At 48.4% G+C, this 19,021-nt stretch overlaps 6 protein-coding genes across 6 annotated transcripts; all 6 read left to right on the top strand.

Annotated features, from left to right (window-relative positions):
- Positions 1-80: 80 nt before the first annotated feature.
- Positions 81-1,103, top strand: sec53 (phosphomannomutase SEC53; the record flags this gene model as incomplete). The annotated part of the gene is made up of 5 exons (XM_057132148.1): positions 81-182; positions 243-305; positions 356-672; positions 725-799; positions 854-1,103. 5 exons carry the CDS (start codon positions 81-83, stop codon positions 1,101-1,103), a joined length of 807 nt encoding a protein of 268 aa, XP_056980136.1.
- An 877-nt stretch (positions 1,104-1,980) lies between these two features.
- Positions 1,981-3,151, top strand: N7511_009770 (CCDC90 family protein; the record flags this gene model as incomplete). The annotated part of the gene is made up of 4 exons (XM_057132147.1): positions 1,981-2,278; positions 2,341-2,631; positions 2,705-3,038; positions 3,094-3,151. The coding sequence occupies 4 exons, from the start codon at positions 1,981-1,983 to the stop codon at positions 3,149-3,151; spliced, it is 981 nt and encodes a 326-aa protein (XP_056980135.1).
- Positions 3,152-3,646: 495 nt separating this feature from the next.
- On the top strand, positions 3,647-5,549 carry N7511_009769 (uncharacterized protein; the record flags this gene model as incomplete). The annotated part of the gene is made up of 2 exons (XM_057132146.1): positions 3,647-3,914; positions 3,973-5,549. Coding segments are annotated over 2 exons (1,845 nt in total), but the record flags the coding sequence as incomplete, so codon positions are not given.
- A 355-nt stretch (positions 5,550-5,904) lies between these two features.
- On the top strand, positions 5,905-6,781 carry N7511_009768 (BTB/POZ domain-containing protein; the record flags this gene model as incomplete). Its single annotated transcript, XM_057132145.1, has 3 exons — positions 5,905-5,963; positions 6,016-6,142; positions 6,203-6,781. 3 exons carry the CDS (start codon positions 5,905-5,907, stop codon positions 6,779-6,781), a joined length of 765 nt encoding a protein of 254 aa, XP_056980133.1.
- Positions 6,782-7,699: 918 nt separating this feature from the next.
- On the top strand, positions 7,700-12,416 carry N7511_009767 (uncharacterized protein; the record flags this gene model as incomplete). The annotated part of the gene is made up of 5 exons (XM_057132144.1): positions 7,700-7,733; positions 7,798-7,982; positions 8,048-11,309; positions 11,362-11,819; positions 11,874-12,416. The coding sequence occupies 5 exons, from the start codon at positions 7,700-7,702 to the stop codon at positions 12,414-12,416; spliced, it is 4,482 nt and encodes a 1,493-aa protein (XP_056980132.1).
- A 472-nt stretch (positions 12,417-12,888) lies between these two features.
- Positions 12,889-18,549, top strand: N7511_009766 (ECM29 family proteasome component; the record flags this gene model as incomplete). Its single annotated transcript, XM_057132143.1, has 3 exons — positions 12,889-17,787; positions 17,856-18,117; positions 18,176-18,549. The coding sequence occupies 3 exons, from the start codon at positions 12,889-12,891 to the stop codon at positions 18,547-18,549; spliced, it is 5,535 nt and encodes a 1,844-aa protein (XP_056980131.1).
- Between the last annotated feature and the right edge of the window lie 472 nt (positions 18,550-19,021).

Raw genomic sequence — 19,021 nt, 5'->3', positions numbered from 1 at the left:
CCCCTCTATATTTATCCCGGAGTCTGGAACTTCCCCTCTTAATTCTTCTCCGGAGGTTCAATTCTTGCTATTCATTCAAAATGACCGAAGCTGCTAGTGTCTATCCCACGTTGGAGAACCGCCCTATCAAGAACACTGTTGTTCTGTTCGATGTCGACGAGACTCTCACCCCCGCAAGACGTGTATGTTGTGATGGAAGCATGATCTTGGATTCATATTTGGCTGACCTATGGTAACTGCAGCATGCCTCTCCGGAGATGCTTGAGCTCCTCTCACGATTGCGCCACAAGTGTGCCATTGGATTTGTTTGTCCCCGCCCAAGCAATGTCCATACTTCGCTTCTAATGCAGTCTAGGTTGGCGGCTCGAACCTCGTGAAACAGCAAGAACAACTCGGATCTTCTTCAATTGATGTCACGACTATGTTTGATTTCTGCTTCTCCGAGAACGGCTTGACCGCATTCCGTCTGGGCCAGTCGCTTGCCAGCAACAACTTCATTCAGTGGCTCGGAGAGGACAAGTACCAGAACCTGGTGGACTTTGTTCTGAAGTTTATTGCCAACACCAAGCTTCCCCGTAAGCGCGGTACTTTTGTTGAGTTCCGCAACGGAATGGTCAACATTAGCCCCGTTGGACGTGCTGCCAGCCATGATGAGCGTAACGAGTTTGAAGCGTACGCAATCCCCTTGAATAGAGAATTCATCATGAACTGACGGACTTTATAGTTATGACAAGATCCACAATGTCCGAAAGACCCTGGTCGAGGCCCTGAAGAAGGAGTTCCCTGACTACGGTCTGACGTGAGTGCTCCCAAGGCAATTACTTTCATAGCCCTGCTAATGCAATGCCTACAGATACTCCATTGGTGGCCAAATCTCCTTCGATGTCTTCCCCACTGGTTGGGATAAGACTTACTGCCTGCAGCACATCGAGGCGGAGAAGGGCATCTCGGGCATCGAATACAGCACCATCCACTTCTTCGGTGACAAGACTTTCGTTGGAGGTAACGACTTTGAGATCTATGAAGACTCTCGCACCATTGGACACGCTGTCGATGGCCCCGAGGACACCATGAACCAGCTCAAAAAGCTGTTTGACCTGTAAATGAGAGGTCTATGATGCAATACCCATGGGCATGGATTTGTGATAGCGTTTGCATGCAAATTTTGATCTCCATTGAGACATATTTAAAAAGATAACCTAGATTCAATTGATTCTTAATACTTAACTCCTTTGGGTTGTTAACCCAAACAGTATAGTAGAAGGCGGGCAATGCGTGGAGACGCTCGAAGGCGATTATTCTGTCTCGTTCTCTCGCCGGGACGATTTGATTAGCTGCCAAGCAAACCGTTCACAATGCTTGTTGGGATTTCGAAGATTGAGAAATGAAATGGGAAATCAAACCCGGTTTCTTGCTGGGCTTGAAATACGAAGCAAAAAGGTTCTTTTCTTTGTAGATATCTTGGACGTATTGCAATACTTGCCATCAATTATTACTGCGCCGTACTCTAGGCAATCAAGAGCGCAATTTACTTTCGCAGCGACATTTGGAGCTTCGGCAAATTAGTTGTGCAAGCTTCTTCTTCGACATGATGGCTGAACAATATAAGAATTATCGCCTTTTATGGACTCCGCCCCGAACTCAGCGATATCCCGAATGCCTCGAATTATAGCGAGACACTTGATGGACCTTATCCATTTCAATTGATTTGTTCAATCCAAAACTTCCTAGGTATCCTCCGCCTCTCAGTCATCTTCGTTAACTCGAGATCCTCGGGCTTTAAGCCCCACCCGGACGGCGGGTCATCCTATGATCTATGGAGTACATTGGCGTTGAATGCAGAGCAGTGTTTTGTCAGAGGCTTACCACGCTGGCCATCATGTTGGAGTAAATCAATAGACTGGATGTATGGAGTGTCGGAAACAAGTTGTGATAAGAGTTATTTCACAGCGTATTGTAGAAAGCGGTTCCTGTCACTGAATGTCGAATTATCGGGAAACGTCAGTCTTTCCGCGCATTAGTCATTCGTTTCCCGAGGCCTCGACCGGGATCTCTCCCAGCTTCACACTTGAACATCCAATCTATCACTCAAATACTGCCCGCTGTCCTTGGCATGGCATCACACAAACATGTCGCGGAGGTCCCGCGCACTCTCCTTCCTCGTCTGACCTGGAACAGCGCCTCGTCACGTCCTTCCATAACCATCACCCTCCATGCCGCGCCCGCAAGTCAAAGACCTCTTCAAGGCTGGAGTCCTTTGAGCCGACAAACACACTCAGTCGGTCATATATATCAGTCATCCCGCTTTGTTTCGTCATCTTCCCGGGGAATTTTCTCCAGCTCTCTCGTTTCCCGACGACCTTCTCCTCCAACGGCACCATCTTCAACCCCCCCCATCGAACCCCATCCGTCACAATGGCGTCTATGTGGCAACCTTTAATGCAGCTCGGCGTGCCTTTCACGCAACACCGGCGCGACCTCGCGAACATCATTTCGACACGCTAAAGTTTGTGAAGCGCCTTCAGACGGAAGGCTTCAGCGAGGAACAGTCCGTGGCTATGATGCGGGTACTGAACGATATCATTCAGGAGTCTATCCAGAACTTGACCAGAACTATGGTTCTCCGGGAAGGTATGTGCTTATGAAAGAGCTGGCGCATTGCGCTTAGCTTTAGTTAGATGTCTAACACAAGCTTTTTTACCAGACTCGGAGAGATCAACATACACACAGAAAGTGGACTTTGCTAAGCTACGCTCGGAGCTGCTTAATGCAGACTCCACCGAGGCTCAGTTGACTCGCTCATCCCACGAGAAGATTGCAGCAGACCTTGCCAAGCTCAACTCCCGACTCCGTGATGAAATTGGTCGGACTCAAGCTTCTGTCCGGTTGGATTTGAATCTTGAGAAGGGTCGAATTCGTGAGGAAGCAAACGGCCAGGAAATGCGGATCAAGGAAACCGAAACACGTATTGAGCAGGAAGTGGCTGGCTTGAGAGAACGGGTCGAGGCTGTCAAGTTCTCAACGTTACAGTGGCTCATGTATGATCTCCGAATTCTCTTCTTGCATCATATGCTAATTTTGATTTCTCTCCAGGGGTGTCTGTACCGGTACCGCCGCTTTGATTCTTGGTGCCTGGCGCCTTTTTATGTGAACCTATTGGGAAAAGAACCCGTGCATGGATATGGAGTGATTTTTTATACATGAGACTTGGGTCTCCTACTCTGTTCCTTTTGTTTTGTACATATAAGTTATATATTCTAATAGTCTGGCCACATTATGGGACTTATCCAACTCCAAAATTCTTACTTGGTTATTTGGTTACCATTGGAAAGCCCATTGGATACTTGACTAATAACTGTTCTCTTAGCGTAGGAGATCAACAACGTCTCAAAATGGACTAGACGTGTATTAATGCGATGCACTTGCCCAGGTTCCCCTCTTCTTATCTTCAGGGGCAGTGGACTTCTTGCGTCAACTGTCCTTTTTCTCTCGCAATTGCTGGTGGTCTCTCATCTTCCTTGATCAATTCGTTGAAAAATTGAGTGTGTTTGTTCAGTATAATCGAATCAATTCGTTATTGAGGCGGAAGAACAGAATCATTGCAATATTGCATATTCCCTGCCAGCACTAGTGACATACAACAAGTCAATTCAGAGGCTGCTTGCTTAGCACAATGGCTCTAGCCTTTCTGTGTGGAATACTGCTATGGTTGCATATCCCCTTGGTTTCTTCGTTGAATCCCAAATCGCAGTCTTTGCTTCAGGTTTCGTCTCAGACACCAAGTTCAAGCTTGCAAGACGTCTTCCAGGTCTACACGCCATTACAATTCGACCCCAGTGGAGAAAATAGCTGCAATGTCGAGCTATTGCTTATGGATCATGTTTTTGGGGCAAGTTACGGATTGCCGTTCGTGGGTAATCAAGACCCGATCTTTCTTTTTGTCTGGAGAAGGCTAAGTTTCTACTTAAACAGGCGACTATGAACCCCCAAGTTGTGACTTTGATACCGTTCGGATCAATTTAACGGTCACTTCCCAGGGGAGACAATATGATCGACTGGCATTGATGTATCTCGGGGACAATGAAGTTTTCCGGACTTCGACAGCAGAGCCGACAACAAACGGAATTGTCTGGACTTATATCAAGGAGATGTCTCAATACAACTCACTCTGGAAAACCCCCCAGAAGCTGATCTTTGACCTGGGCAATATCATAAATGACGTTTACACCGGTTCGTTCAATGTGACTTTGACAGCACACTTCTCCTACGGACAAGCTGCGAGAACTGCGGATATCATATTGCCCATATCTTCTCAAAAGTCTGCGTCAGATTCTTCGAGTGCGTTTTCGGTGCCAACAGACAATACGACTGTGATGTTCAAGATTCCGGCTGCAGCATCGCGCGCCGTTGTGTCGATCTCGGCATGCGGTCAATCAGAGGAAGAGTTCTGGTGGTCTAATGTATTTAACCAAGACACTCAAGACTTTGAAAGTACCGTGGGTGAACTTTATGGATACACTCCGTTCCGAGAAATTCAACTTTATATTGATGGCATCCTTGCCGGGCTAGTCTGGCCATTTCCCGTCATCTTCACGGGAGGCGTAGCTCCGGGTTACTGGCGTCCCATTGTTGGTATTGATGCATTCGATCTCCGCCAGCCAGAGATTGATATTTCTCCCTATCTTCCCATGCTACAAGATGGTGAACTGCATTCATTTGAAATCCGAGTGACTGGTCTCAGTGTCTCGGCCGATGGAACAGCTACCCTGGCAAACACTGTTGGTTCATACTGGGTTGTCACAGGAAATATCTTCCTCTATTTTGAGGAGGGCTCTTCCTCCAAGGCTGTCACTAAAGAAGACAGACAAGGCCCACAAGTGGAGGCACCTTTACCAACGTTTTCAATCTCTCGAAAACTTGCGCACAATGCTACTGGAGGGAATGACTCTTTATCATACTCCGTGGTGGCCGAGAGAACATTCAAAGCAGAGTCTTCTCAATTTTCATGGTCTCAAAAATTGTCTTTCTCCAACTATGGCCTTCTCAATCAACAGGGATACAGCCAAGTCAATACACAGCTTACTACTGGAATGAACATTATCACCGAGCGTGGCGACACATACACCTCAAACAGAACTTCCTTCGAATACCCATTGGTTGTGAACGCAACCTACGGCATTACTACAAAGGAGCTGACAATCAACTCTTCGATGTCGAGAGGCTTCAACTTCGAGACAACCGGAGGACTCGGAGTTTCCACTTACAGCTTAACCTCAGGACCATCGTATCTTCGCACTACTCAATCTGGAAAAGCACAATACAGATCAGTTTCTGGTGGATCTTCAACTTCATGGGGTGACACGGTTGAGAAATATCAAAGCGAAACGAATGGAAAAGCGTACCAGCAGTCTGTTCACGCAGTTAATGGGACTGTCCTGTATAATATGGATTCCCAAGACAAGGCCCAAACATCTTCACAAAACCAGGAATCAGGGCGAGGCAGTGTGAGAGCTATTCTTGGAAAGGGACCTGGGTCTCCTGCACCTTAGGGCGCAAATTTCGAAGCAATAGTCATTAGTTCCAATAATACATTCATCATATAGACCAACATACTACTGTGTTAATGTACACTGCAGACGGTAGTGGTAGTTTCAACACAGAGCTCCGTCTCTTCAAGACATACGTATAACGCTCTAACAGCAACAAAGCTCCTTCTGCCTGACTTTGTGCTGAGCCAAAGTCACCCTGGCTCCCTCCGTCTCACAAATTTAGGCAAACTCAGTTCCATTTCACTTTTGTTTTCTTTTCTCATATCTTACAAATCCTTCCCATCCCCCAACTATCCCCGTTCTCATCGCCAGCCAATTTCTACTCTCTTTTCGTCTTCCAGGGCATATCCATACGATGGAGCTCACTGCACTCGGCGTGGAGGGCACGGATTTGCTTGTCCACAGGCTCCAAGAGTAAGTCCTGGGAGCCATGTTTACCCGAAATCGTGGGGGCTAACCACAACAGCTTCTGGCACTCTGCTGCCTTCTCCGACCTCACTGTCATCACAACAGACAGAACTTTCCAGGTTCACAGGTTCATGCTCTGCGCAAGGTCTCCTGTCCTCTGTCGTCTCATTGCAGGTGAAGGCCGAGTAAGCTATCATCGAGATCGTGCGCTCAACAACCTGAAAAGCTAACCAATCTTATCAAAGGAGATTCACCTCACCGGGCAGTACGCTCTCGAAATGATGGACGATCATCCACGCATCGTCGAGGCCATGTTACGCTCTTTCTACGGGCTATCCTACGACGGTATCAACAAAGCCACAAACATGATGTGCCCTATGCTATTCAACATCATGGTTTACAATATTGCTGCAAAGTACCAAATTGAGTATCTCAAGGTTCAAGCCAGACTCAAATTTACTTGCGCCATACAAAATCTTTGGGACTCGGATGATTTTCTGGTTGCAATTTCCCAGGCATACACCACCACATCAGCAGAAGATCGGGATCTTCGTGTTTTGATTGTGGCAATCTGCCAGAAACACAGAAGGGCTCTGCGGGAGAAGCAGGAGTTTGAAAGTTTACTTGCGAATATTCCTGGACTTGCCAGTGATCTTTTGCTTCTTTCGCGCCAATACATCTATCCAACTTTGGCTCTGGAGCCGCGCATCGTCGAGTCCTATGTTTGCATGAAATGTCTATCGAAGTGGCAGATTCAAGTTGGTATCGTGAAGGACTTTCTTAAATGCCCTTTCTGTCGCCACGATGAAGTGCTTCCTTTCTAGGACAATTCACAATCACCATGAAATATGAGAATGGGACAGGCAACTCCCTTGACGGGATTCTTCTGCGGCAACATATTCACTTTTTGTAACTCAAACGTCAATACTTCTCCCCGGGCATGTTGAATGTAGCATATTATCCATAAACAATTCGATCGAGTACCCAGCAAGCGACTGTGCATCCAAGGCTGTTGTGTTTCAGGTTAAAAGAAAAGAATATTGAGGGCGATATAAGTCAATTCTTGCTCGCCCAAATGGTTTTATGCCATCTCTGTGGTTTTTCCGTCACTGCCACATTGATTCTTCTTAGTCGATTTATCTGCGTGAATTTGAATACTATGGTAGCCTTTAAGTCGATTGAACTATGCCAAATGTGTCGTCCATCACACAGAATGCATTTTGGATGCAAAGCTTCCTGAGAGCCGAGCCAATTGATGTAGCAGCCACTACATATCGGGGAGGCACCACATCAGAGTCGTATCTAGGCAGAGATAGATGGCTAGAATCAGATTAGCCGCAAAGCCGAAAACTGCACGAGTATGGATTTGTTGTGAAATCGGTATAAAATCCATATTTTCTTTGGGTCTGGCTGACTTTGACACCTTCCAAGATTATCCATATCAATTTATTGTCGAGTTGACCTTCCAAGGTTCGATTTCCATACTTCGTATCTTTCCGACAGCTTTATCCAGTATCTTATCCTTTATCTAATCGGATATCTTATCAATCGCAATCGTCATCAGAACTTGACTCGAGGCTCGGAACTTGAAGTGACGCACGGATCATCCTCTGTTATCAACACGTGACTCACGCTTGTATCCGCCGTCACTTTTCGATAAGCTATCGGCCCCAGTTGTCGCCTCTGGGTTTACGCTCAATTTATTTGCCGCAGCGTCACAGGTGTTCAAACCTGCGGTCAGAATGGCGGTGGTCGCAGAGGAAATCATATTACCAGGTAAACTTGCATCTCTTGGTCAATTGAAAACAGACCAGTGTACTGATATCACTCCCCATTCTAGACAGCCACTTTGAGTCCCTACATTGCATCTTCGAGCAATCGGCTGTGCCGCCCTCCGATGGCCATGCTACCAAGCGTCGCAAGGTCACCAAGGCTAACTCAAGATGTCTGGTAGATGGCAACGGTGAATCTGCCACAGGGATACCTCGAGGTTACATTCCGCTGGCACGGTTGACATTGCACATGGTAAGCCCTTCTGACTGTCATGCCAACCAATACAAAGATACTAAAGACTCCTTGTCGCCTGTTAGAAATCATCATCTTCCGCCGTACTCAAGAGGGAACAATTACAAGGTCTGGACCTATTGCCCCCTCGGGTTCCCGTCATCACAGAAGTCCGCAACATTCGCCTACTCAACGATGACGATGACGATGGAGACAGCGCGCTGCAGAAAGACTCCCTCCGCCATGAGCCTTACGCTATGGAACTTCAAATACGTGATCTCAATGAAACCCATACCTTTTCGCATTTATTTCAAGACTCGCGACTGTTTGAATTGCTAGAGCAACTCCAACACGCCAGCGGTCTCATCCATGCAAACAAATACTCTAACCAAACTCCAATCGCCTGCTACCAGGCTTCCATCTCGGTATCACCAGGAAAAGATGTGTTCAGTCTCCATACCGTTGTTCTGTGGAAGGATTCAATCGAGATCCCAGTCCTTTCCTACCTTCAAGATCCGGTTTTGGAGATTTTTACAAAATATGTGCTGCAGGAGCATCTCAATAACCCTTCAACTCCATATGATCGGAAACAACGTCGTGAACAGATGCTAGGTTCTCCTCAACACTGGTCCCCTCGGGAGTTTTACAAAAGTGTTCACGTTCCCCGAGCCTCCGAAGGTGCCTCGAACCTGACATGTCCTGGGATCGACTGCAGCCTTTTTCCATTTCAGAAGAGAGCTCTTCGATGGCTTTTAGAGAGAGAGGGAATGGCGGTTCAGCAAGATGGCACAGTCGTTCCGACAAAACAGATCTCGAAAAGTGAGCTTCCGATGTCTTTCGGAGAAATGAAATGTGCCGACGGGCAAACATTTTACTTCAGCCGACTTTTCATGATTTTGACAACCGACATCTCTAAGTGGTATGATTCTTCAGACATCTTGAGGGGTGGGATTCTTGCAGAGGAAATGGGACTAGGCAAGACAGTTGAAATGATTGCTCTAATAAGCCTTAATCGCCGAATCTCAGAGCAACAGCCAAAGGCTGACCCGGATGGACTGAAGCCATCTGGTGCGACACTTATTATCACACCACCCGCTATTCTTGGGCAATGGAAACAGGAGTTGACGAAACATGCCCCTGATCTGCGGGTTCACGTTTATACTGGCATCAAACGTGGGAAAGAGGAAACAGACGATATGATTGTTGATGAGCTTGCTGAGTTTGACGTTGTCCTAACCACCTACCCCGTCATCTCTCGAGAAATTCACTACGTGAGTGCCGTGCCAGCAAGAAATTTCCGGCATACAAAGCGATTCGAACCCCGAAAGACACCCTTGGTTCGAATTCAATGGTGGCGCGTTTGTTTAGATGAAGCCCAGATGATCGAAAGCGGTGTCAGCAACGCAGCAAAAGTAGCACGCTTGATTCCTCGGGAGATCGCTTGGGCTGTGACTGGCACGCCGTTGCGCAAAGACATAGATGATCTGTTTGGGCTACTTCTTTTTCTGCACTATGGGCCATTTTGTTTCTCAAATCCGCTGTGGAAAAGACTGTTTTCACGGTTTGGACCGGTCCTGACCACCATCATTAACAAAATCACTCTTCGACACAGCAAGGATCAAGTGCGTGACGAGCTTCGTCTTCCTCCTCAAAAACGCATTGTTATAACTACACCTTTCACGGCCATCGAAGAACAGCACTACAGGCAATTATTTGAACAAATGTGTGCGGAATGCGGACTTGACGACTCAGGTGCACCCCTTAGAGAGACTTGGGATCCTGAAGATCCGATCATCATCGAAAAAATGCGTGTGTGGTTAACGAGACTACGCAAAACATGTCTTCATCCAGAAGTTTCTTCGGGCACTCGTCGCGCATTGGGGGCAAATAACGGGCCATTGCGGACTGTGGACGAAGTTCTGGAGGTAATGATCGAAGCCAATGAGACGGCTATTCGCGCGGAGGAGCGCTCACTTCTTCTTTCTCAACTCCGAAGAGGCCAGCTTTTGGAGAACGCAAAGCGCCGCATGGAGGCTCTTGTCTTATGGCAAAAGTCATTAGATCATGCAACCAAACTAGTTGAAACAAGTAGAGAACAATTGCGACAACAGAGGATGAAAAGCGACAGTGCTACAGACGGTATAAATGGAATGATATCGGCAATGGAACACTTGAACGATGACGAGGCTGAAGATTCTAACAACAGCCGCATTGGTCAATACAGGCTAAGGCTTCGAAATGCGCTTGAGGTCCAGCATATCGCCGTTTTCTTCACAGCAAACGCTTTCTATCAGATCAAAAGTGATCCGAGCTTAACCCAGCCGGACTCTGATGAGTTCAAATCTCTCGAAAAACGCGAAGAAGATGGCTACGAGGCGGCCAAAAATATTCGCAAGGAGATGTTGACAGATATTTCCCGAAAAGTTGAGCGCTACATGAAGACAATCAAGGAGAAGACACGAAAGAAGCAATTTGTGACTATTCCAAAAATGAAGCCCAATCTTTATAGCGAGGGTCTCGAGTCTTATCGATTGCTCAGGAAGTTTGAAGACCTATGTGCAGCACTCAACAAACATGCTGAGCAGTATAATGAATGGCGTGCTGCCATGGTTAAACTTGTTTCACAGTCGCTCATCGACCAGGAAGAAGATGCAGAACTGGAGGGCAACGAGTATGAGCGATCTACAAAGCATCAAGATGAGATGTATGTCTATATGGAGGCTTTGCGCTCAATGTACGCTGATCGGCACGATGCCCTCACCGGCCAAAAGAATGTTCTCATTTCCCACGAGGTCAAAGCAGGTCTTGTTCAGGCTCAGCGAGGCGAAGGGCCCTCTCCACAGCTATTTCTCAAGATTATGGATGCTCGCAGTGAGCTCATGCCAGATCCCCAGCTTGGGTCACTCCGCGGTATTGTCGGTGAACTTCGTACTATTCTGACCTCTTTGGACTGGCAAGCTAGTTCTGGAAGCTCGCGTGCCCGTGCTGAACATGAAATAGTACATTTGGTTTTGAAAAATGCCGGTCAAATGATGTCGGATCAACTGAAGGTCTCATCCAATCTGGAAAAAGAAGTCGAGATGTTCCGCGACACCATGAACAATCGGCTCGAATTTTATCGCCACCTGCAGCAGATCTCAGATACAGTAGCTCCGTACGACGAGGAAAGTGCAGGCAAGCCACTTGATGACGAGCTTTTCAACTCGAGACTCCGGCAGGAGGAGATCCTTGACGGCAAAATCTCTTCGCTCAAGTCAAAAGGAAGATACCTCATTCACTTGAGGGATGATTCCAGCGTCGAGAATACCTCGAGGATCTGCATTATCTGCCAATCAACTTTCGAAGTTGGTGAGTGGCATGTTGCTATAAATTTTGCATGAGCTTGGACTTACTTATTTAGGTGTATTGACTGTTTGTGGTCATAAGTATTGCAGTGATTGTATTCGCATGTGGTGGCGTTCTCACAAGACCTGTCCGGTGTGCAAGAAGACACTGAAGCTCGCGGACTTTCATCAGATAACATACAAGCCACAGGAATTAGTTGCCCAGGAAGAAGAATCATCTCACAAACAGGGCCACGAACAGCATGCTGAAAACGCAATCTATAGTGACATCAGCTCTGGACTTCTGAGGGAGATCAAGAATATTGAGCTGAATGACTCCTTTGGAACGAAGATTGACACCTTGGCTCGTCATATTTTGTGGCTACGAGAACATGACCCTGGGGCAAAGTCGATTGTCTTCTCCCAGTACAAGAGCTTTCTGACGGTACTTTATGAGGCATTTTGTCGCTTCAAGATTGTCAGTAGTAGCATTGACAGGCCGGATGGTATTGAGAGTTTCAAGAGGGATCCAACGGTATGGATCCCGAAGGCTTCCCCTCGTTGGGATATTTGCTGACTACAGGAATAGGTTGAGTGCTTCTTGTTACATGGAAAGGCACAGTCATCTGGGTTGACTTTGATAAACGCAACCCATGTCTTTCTTTGTGAACCGCTTATCAATACGGCAATCGAACTCCAGGCTATCGCTAGAGTACATCGTATTGGCCAGCATCAGCCAACAACGGTGTGGATGTACCTTGTCTCTGGCACTGTCGAGGAATCCATCTATCAGCTTTCTGTCACTCGACGACTGGCTCACATCATTGAGAAAGAGAAGCATGAAAAAACAGGTCATTCAGCGGACGCTCCTAACGGCAATGGTCATCTCATCGAAGATCTGACAGAGACGGCCCTCGACTCGGCTAACTCTATGGAAATGCAGGAGGCCAGCCTCGCTCAATTGATGACAAGTGGTCCATCAGATGGAGAGCTGGTGAAGCAGGATGACCTTTGGCAATGTCTCTATGGTAACACAGCCGATAAGGATGGCAATAAATCCTCCATGGAGGCCGAGAGGGAAGTTGGCCGGTTCTTGAGGGGTGAGGCTGCTGAGCACAGAAGGGGTGAATAACGAAGCTAAGAACTAATGATTGTAAAATATGATAGCTATGCTACTAAGCAAATAACATCTTGCTACCTCCCGTTTCGGTTATTGATGTACGGAAAACTAGACAATGTAATCGGATGGGTACAGAAATATATATCGTGCTCTATCAGGGGGCTGATTCACTACCCCCAAACTCGCCCCAAAGCCAAATTATGATCAGCCAACACCTTCCACTTAGTTTCCGTCTTTTAATTTGTGATCTAGCTTTTCACACATTGTCCAAGGCATTCACTTGCCCAGATGGACTCCAGCTGATATCAGCCTGACTAAGCACGCTGACTAATATCGTGAACTGCACGACGGTGAAGGGCGATGACGTGGGTGTTTGTTGCCTATATCGAGCAAAACTGAGTGATAACTGTGAATTCGTTGCTCCTGAACTCCTCTGCTTAACACAGTTGTTGTTTGTCTCTCAATCCTGCAAAGTACATTCCTCATGGCGGACTCACAGAGCCCCGAGGCTCGCGAGTTGAGCTTGATAGGCAAGGTCGAATTTAGGATTGCCATGGCAGACACAGATGAGAAGCTACAGTCATTACTTCAAACTTATCTTGCCCCATTGTTATTGAAGCTGGGGTCGGAAAGTGTGGCAGTCCGTAACAAAATCATCTCGGTTTGCCAGCATGTCAACGCCCGAGTGAAGGCCCCCTCTATCCAGCTGCCCGTGGCAGCTCTGCTCAAACAATTCAAGGAGCAAAAATCTCAACTGATCAGACATTTTGATCTCATCTATGCCCAACAAGGCATTGACCGCCTTGGTTCCGAGGCCAGAGTCGACATTCTATTGCCTTTGCTCCAGGGTATCTCGCAAATCGGAACTTCACCCACCCAGGGTGCCATCGTGTTTAACCTGGTACTTCGTTTGCTACCACTTCTGAAGCTACCACCCAAAGGTAGTGAAGAGGATCGGGACTTGAAAAAGCGGCTTGGTCTCTCAGACGATGATTCCCAATTCTTGTCGCTTTGGCTGGCCAAATTGCTCCTTCTTACCCCTGGTCCCAAAGAGTCAACAACCTGCCCTGGTCTCTCTCCAGATGAATACACATTTTTGAACAAAGGTGTTCCCGCAAACGAAACATGGAATCCGTCAGCAGACGGGGGTTTAAATCTCACCGAAACCAAAGTCACCGCTCTTCGATTCATCGGCAGTGGTGCTTTCAATGATGCCCAAAGATTTTTGCCCTCACTAATCGCTTCTTCCGATGCCAATTCTCGCCTTGCTGATCTAGGCGATGAAACACTTAAGCGGTTTGCCGCCGATATTGAGAATCCTACAGTCGTTGAGGAACTGTATGGTCTCTATTTTGGCACACCTGGAGCACCTCCTGCCAGACCTCCGCTTCAAGTTAAGCTCCTTACTTTCCTAGGAAAGTCTATTAAAGCTACAGCTGATCCACAGAGAATCTTGAAACTCATTGAAGATGGGCTTCTTTCCGACTCTGCAAGGTCCTCTCAAGGCTTGCAAGCATCCAAACTCAGAACTCAAATCTTCACGTTCACCACATGGGTTGTTCGTATGGGCTCCCCTTCCGATCTCGAACAAATCGCACCAAAGCTTGTTGCAGGATTGAGGGATTTCATTGAATCTCAAGGATGGCCTAGTCCTGCGGCTAGTGGAAACAAGTTACCCACAACAGATCTCAGCTTGCGAGGTCTAGCCTACGAAAGCATTGGTATCATGGTACCTAAGATTGACTTCAAGATGCAAGCAGATGCCGTTGTGAACTTTGAGTTCGATCTAGTTCGTTGGCTCTTTGCGTCCTTGAGTGCAGATGATTCCAGTCCTCAAATCTTCGTCAGCATTGATCAAGCGCTCGGCAGTATTCTTAACTCCTCATTAGACAGCCATGACATCACTTTCCAAGATCAACTGCGTCCATTTTTGGTTCGTCAAATGAGCTTGCAACCCGGCGATGTTGACGTCCAAAGTGGTCACATTGTCGTTAGAGGTGTTCAGTATGCGGCGGTGCGGTTTGCGAACCGGTTCCTGCCCTTCGGCGATGTGGTTGCCCGTTGGATTGATTTGATGGCCGTCGCAAGAGGGCCGGAAAGGCAACAAGAGATCTTCGAGGAAGGCAAGAAAGGCCTCCATCCGTATTGGTATCGACTACTCAACCCGACAAAGGATAAGACATGGACTGGTCCTGCAGCGCAACATGATGAACGTTGGTTTGATTTCCCCAAGTTCAGCGAGGCTACCCGCTTTCTGCTAGGGTCGGAAGAGCAAGAAAAACAGTCAAATGCTCTGTCCTTATCTGCGTCTGAGCTGTTGTCCGGTCCCTACAAGAATTCTTTTGTACCTGCCATTTCCTTCCTCCGCAACACACTGCTTTGGGAGGCCTTCTCTGCGGCGGGTATTCCTGCAGAGCTCGAGCAGGATTGGGACTATAAGCTGGAAGTTCTTTTATCTACCAGCGAAGAAGCGCGCGCAGCCGTGAGACAGTACACACGAAAGTCTGCAAAAGAGTCTGTCTTGGCGTTGTTGTCAGGGACTCTAGAAGGCCTTGTGACTGGTGGGCGACAAGGTTTACGGCAATGCGGCCTTCATTTTGTCGAAATTTGCTCGCTGGCACCCAATGATGTTGTCGGGCAGTTGCTTTCGCGTGCGACCTCATTGATGGAGCCCATTTCCAGTAACAACCAGGACAATCAGGATATCACTGCACGTGCATTTGGAATCCTGGTTTCCCATCCCGAGTTCCCCGATAATGAACTGCAAAAATTCATTACTGAGTTAACCGGTACCGTCAAATCATGGAACACTGCTGTTGGTGAAGGGATCATGCGAGTCCGCGGCGCCATTTTAGCACTTGCATATCTGCTGAGCCGACTTGCGTACCGCGATTTGGCGAGGAGAACACCAGAAACTCAAGTGAAAGAGTTCATCGAGACTATCTTCGATATTCTAGATGTTTCCCGTGACACCCTCCTCCAGCGAACCGCGCAAGTGGCCATCGGCCAGTTGAGTCTCTCCGGGGTTCTCACTCTGGACACTCTAGCCGAGGAAGGCTGGAAAAAAGTACAGGAAAAGCTCTCACGAGATGCAAAGACTGAGAATCAAATTCCTATCAGCGCATTGGGATTACTGAGCCTGACGTTCTCCCGATCTGGGTCTGATGGAAGCCTGTTCAAGGAATTCCTGGGTTCGCTCTACAGTCTTCATGAAATCCGCAGCCCAGAGGTTCAGTTTACTGTAGGCGAGGCCCTCTGCAACGTCGCCGCTGGATGGGACTCTCGGGCTCTGATCCAAGACTTTGACATTGATGCAAAGTTCCCTAGCTCGGATGTCCCCCGTTCGGTGTTTGCAGAGATTTGTGATAAGATTATCGCGGATTGCATTGCACCCAAGCCATCTCTTCGGAAGGCGTCTGCAATCTGGCTGTTGTCCTTAGTCAAGAACTGCGGCCACATGGAGGAGATGCAGGACCGCCTGCGCAAGTGCCAAGCTACCTTCAGTAGTCTTCTTGGAAACCGTGACGAGGTGGTGCAGGAGACTGGCGCGCACGGACTCAGCCTTGTCTATGAAATTGGCGACCAATCGCTCAAGGATGACCTGGTGCGAGATCTGGTCGAGTCGTTCACTTCTACCGGCCCCAATCTCGGGGGTGGCAACGTGACCGCTGACACGCAGCTATTTGAGCCGGGCGCCCTGCCCACTGGTGAAGGGTCTTCTGTCAATACCTATAAGGATATCATGAACCTGGCTGCCGAGGCTGGTGACCCGACTTTGGTTTACCGATTCATGTCACTGGCCTCTAATAATGCCATTTGGACAAACCGTGCAGCATTTGGCCGCTTTGGAATCAGCACCATATTTTCCGACTCCAGCGTCGATGGCTATCTGGCTAACAACCCCAAGATCTATCCCAAGCTATTCCGTTATCGCTTTGACCCGAACCCAAATGTGCAGCGATCTATGAACACTATCTGGCAGGCACTGGTCAAGGATCCCACAGTTGTGATTGATACCCACTTTGATGATATCATTCAGGATCTTCTCAAAAGCGTCCTAGCTGGCCGAGAATGGCGTGTTCGACAAGCCAGTTGTGCTGCCATTGCAGATCTGATCCAAGGCCGTCGCCCAGAGAAATTTGTTCAGTATCTAGATGAGATTTACAGTAAAGCTTTCAAGCTACTCGATGATATCAAGGAATCAGTTCGGGCTACCGCTTTGAAGCTCTGTCAGACCATTACCAATTCGGTGATCCGCACCCTTGAGACGAGTGGTACAGAGAAACGAGCTGCTACTCTACTGAAAAGTGCTATCCCATTCCTCTTGAGCGACAAAGGACTAGACTCTAGCGTTGAGGAAATCCAAGGGTATGCCATTGGCGCTCTTATACAAATGATCAAGAAAAGCCCAGGATCGCTTCTGCGCCCACACGTGCCCAACATGTTGGAGAAATTCCTAACTGCTCTCAGCTCTCTGGAACCACAGGCCGTGAACTACGTCCATCTCAACGCCGACAAGTATGGTCTGACTGGTCAGGAGATTGACAAAATGCGCTTGTCTAGCATCCGTACATCTCCCATGATGGAAGTGATTGAGCGGTATCTGATTGATAACCTGGACGATTCCAATCTGGACGAGCTGGCGCAGCGACTCGAAGATGTGCTTCGATCGGCTGTGGGCCTGCCATCCAAGGTCGGCTGCAGTCGAGTGCTGGTACTGCTGAGCATGAAGACTCTCCAGTTCCGCCCGTACGCAGACAAATTCATCCAACTCCTGACCAAGTATGTGGTGGATCGAAATGATACTGTGAGCGCTTCTTACTGTTCATCGATGGGCTATCTTCTACGACTTGCTTCCGACGATCGTGTACTGAAGACCATTGACTTTGCCAAAAAACTTTACTTGAATGCAGAGGATACCACGCCTCGCGTCATCTCGGGCGAAATCTTGTACTCGGCCTCTAAATTATCCAACGACCGGTTCATGGCATTCGCAGCGACTGCCTTGCCGTTTGTGTTTATGTGCAAGCATGACGGAGATGAGCACGTGAAGGAGCAGTTTGAAAAAACCTGGTCCGACAACGTCGGTGGTTCTCGTGCGGTGACCCTCTACATCCGCGAAATCGTCGGCCTTGTTTCGGACAATTTGGACTCCCCCATGTGGGCCATTAAACATACAGCCGCACGCGCAATTGCGCAAGCAATTCAGTCACTTGACGCCGAAATCGACCTCCCAACAGCCCAATTAGTGTGGCCGGTGTTGGAAAGGGCACTAGCGGGAAAGACATGGGAAGGTAAAGAAGCGGTGCTCCAGGCGCTAGTCAAGTTTAGCAGTCAAGCTCAGACATTCTGGGAAGCGACAGAGTTGAGTAATCTGATGAAGGTAAGTGGGCCATTCTCGCCACTCCAGAAGGGGAAACACAAGATTTGGAATGCTAAACCGGGTGTCAGACGATTACGGTGCGCGAAGCGAAGCGCGCTAACGTTATCTATCGGCCGCATGGCTTACGAGCAATGGGCGAGATCGCATTGGTACGCAAGGACCTCGATTTCAAGAGCGATGCCATGAAGATAGTGCCCGGTGTAATCGACGAAGTAGTGGATGAGGACCATATGGAAATTGACTCCAAGAACGGAACCCAGGACGACACCCTTGCGGCCTGTGTCCAATGTCTGCTGCAGTGTCTCAACCCCACCGCCGGTTCGGGCCAAGGTCAGTCCCCTGAAGCCCCCTTCCCCCTAGCGTCATGCCATGCTAAGTCTAACCATAGTGTTGGGAGAGTACGTGGAACAGATGACCGGTCTGCTGGACCGAGTCTTCCAACATGGTGGACGACAGGTCATCAGCACGGGCTACGACGAGCTCCGGGCGTTCTTTACGCGAGTGGAGACTTGGATCTCGGAGTCATCCGGTGAGATACCGCAGGTTGCTGTTCTGGCTCAGCTCCTCACGGAGGAACGGGATGGGTCTGTTGAGTCCATCCGCAAGGGTCGTGCAGAGGCCATTTTGGCGTACCTGAAACTGCCCCGAGTCCAAGTGCCTGACACGCTTCCGGCCGAACTCCGGAGGTGGAGGAACAGCGAACGGTCTGGAGGAGTTCAGCGAATCCTCGACGAGGCCCTGGGCCTTGAACCACGTGGCTGATCGACCGAGGGAAAACCCATGAATCATGAAGTCCAGGTGGCCGTCTCCCATGAACGATTCGATTCGATCGACCCAATTAGCGCGTGGGGACTAACTCCCAAACGGGTAATGGGCCGATGGTTCGTTTGGCATTTTTACTGTCCACATTTCTCTGGTCTCTCTTGGTTCTTTTTTTTTTTTTTTATTATGCCTCTTTTTCACGGAGGGGTTATTTTTTTATTATTTCGGACCATTCAGGTGTGCAGAATCCAGTGCAGAATTCGCGAGCCTAAAGAGAATAGTTTCTACGCCACTCGCTTAACACTCGGCCATGTCCGTATAAGAGAATGCGGGTGTGATCCCTTCGATTGCCTCGATTCCCTCGATACACGTCGATCCAGACGGGGCCGGGCCGATCGAGACCATAGTGATTGTTTTGGTCAATATTTCTTTTCCCCAGGAAAGGGCTTTGGGTTTCCTGTTCCCTCCCTTT

This window comes from Penicillium nucicola (genome assembly GCF_028828085.1).
Source record: "Penicillium nucicola strain IBT 29836 chromosome Unknown utg000010l, whole genome shotgun sequence".
NCBI lineage: Eukaryota > Fungi > Ascomycota > Eurotiomycetes > Eurotiales > Aspergillaceae > Penicillium > Penicillium nucicola.
The sequence above is the reverse complement of the archived record's forward strand: the minus strand, read 5'-3'. Positions and strand labels throughout refer to the sequence as shown.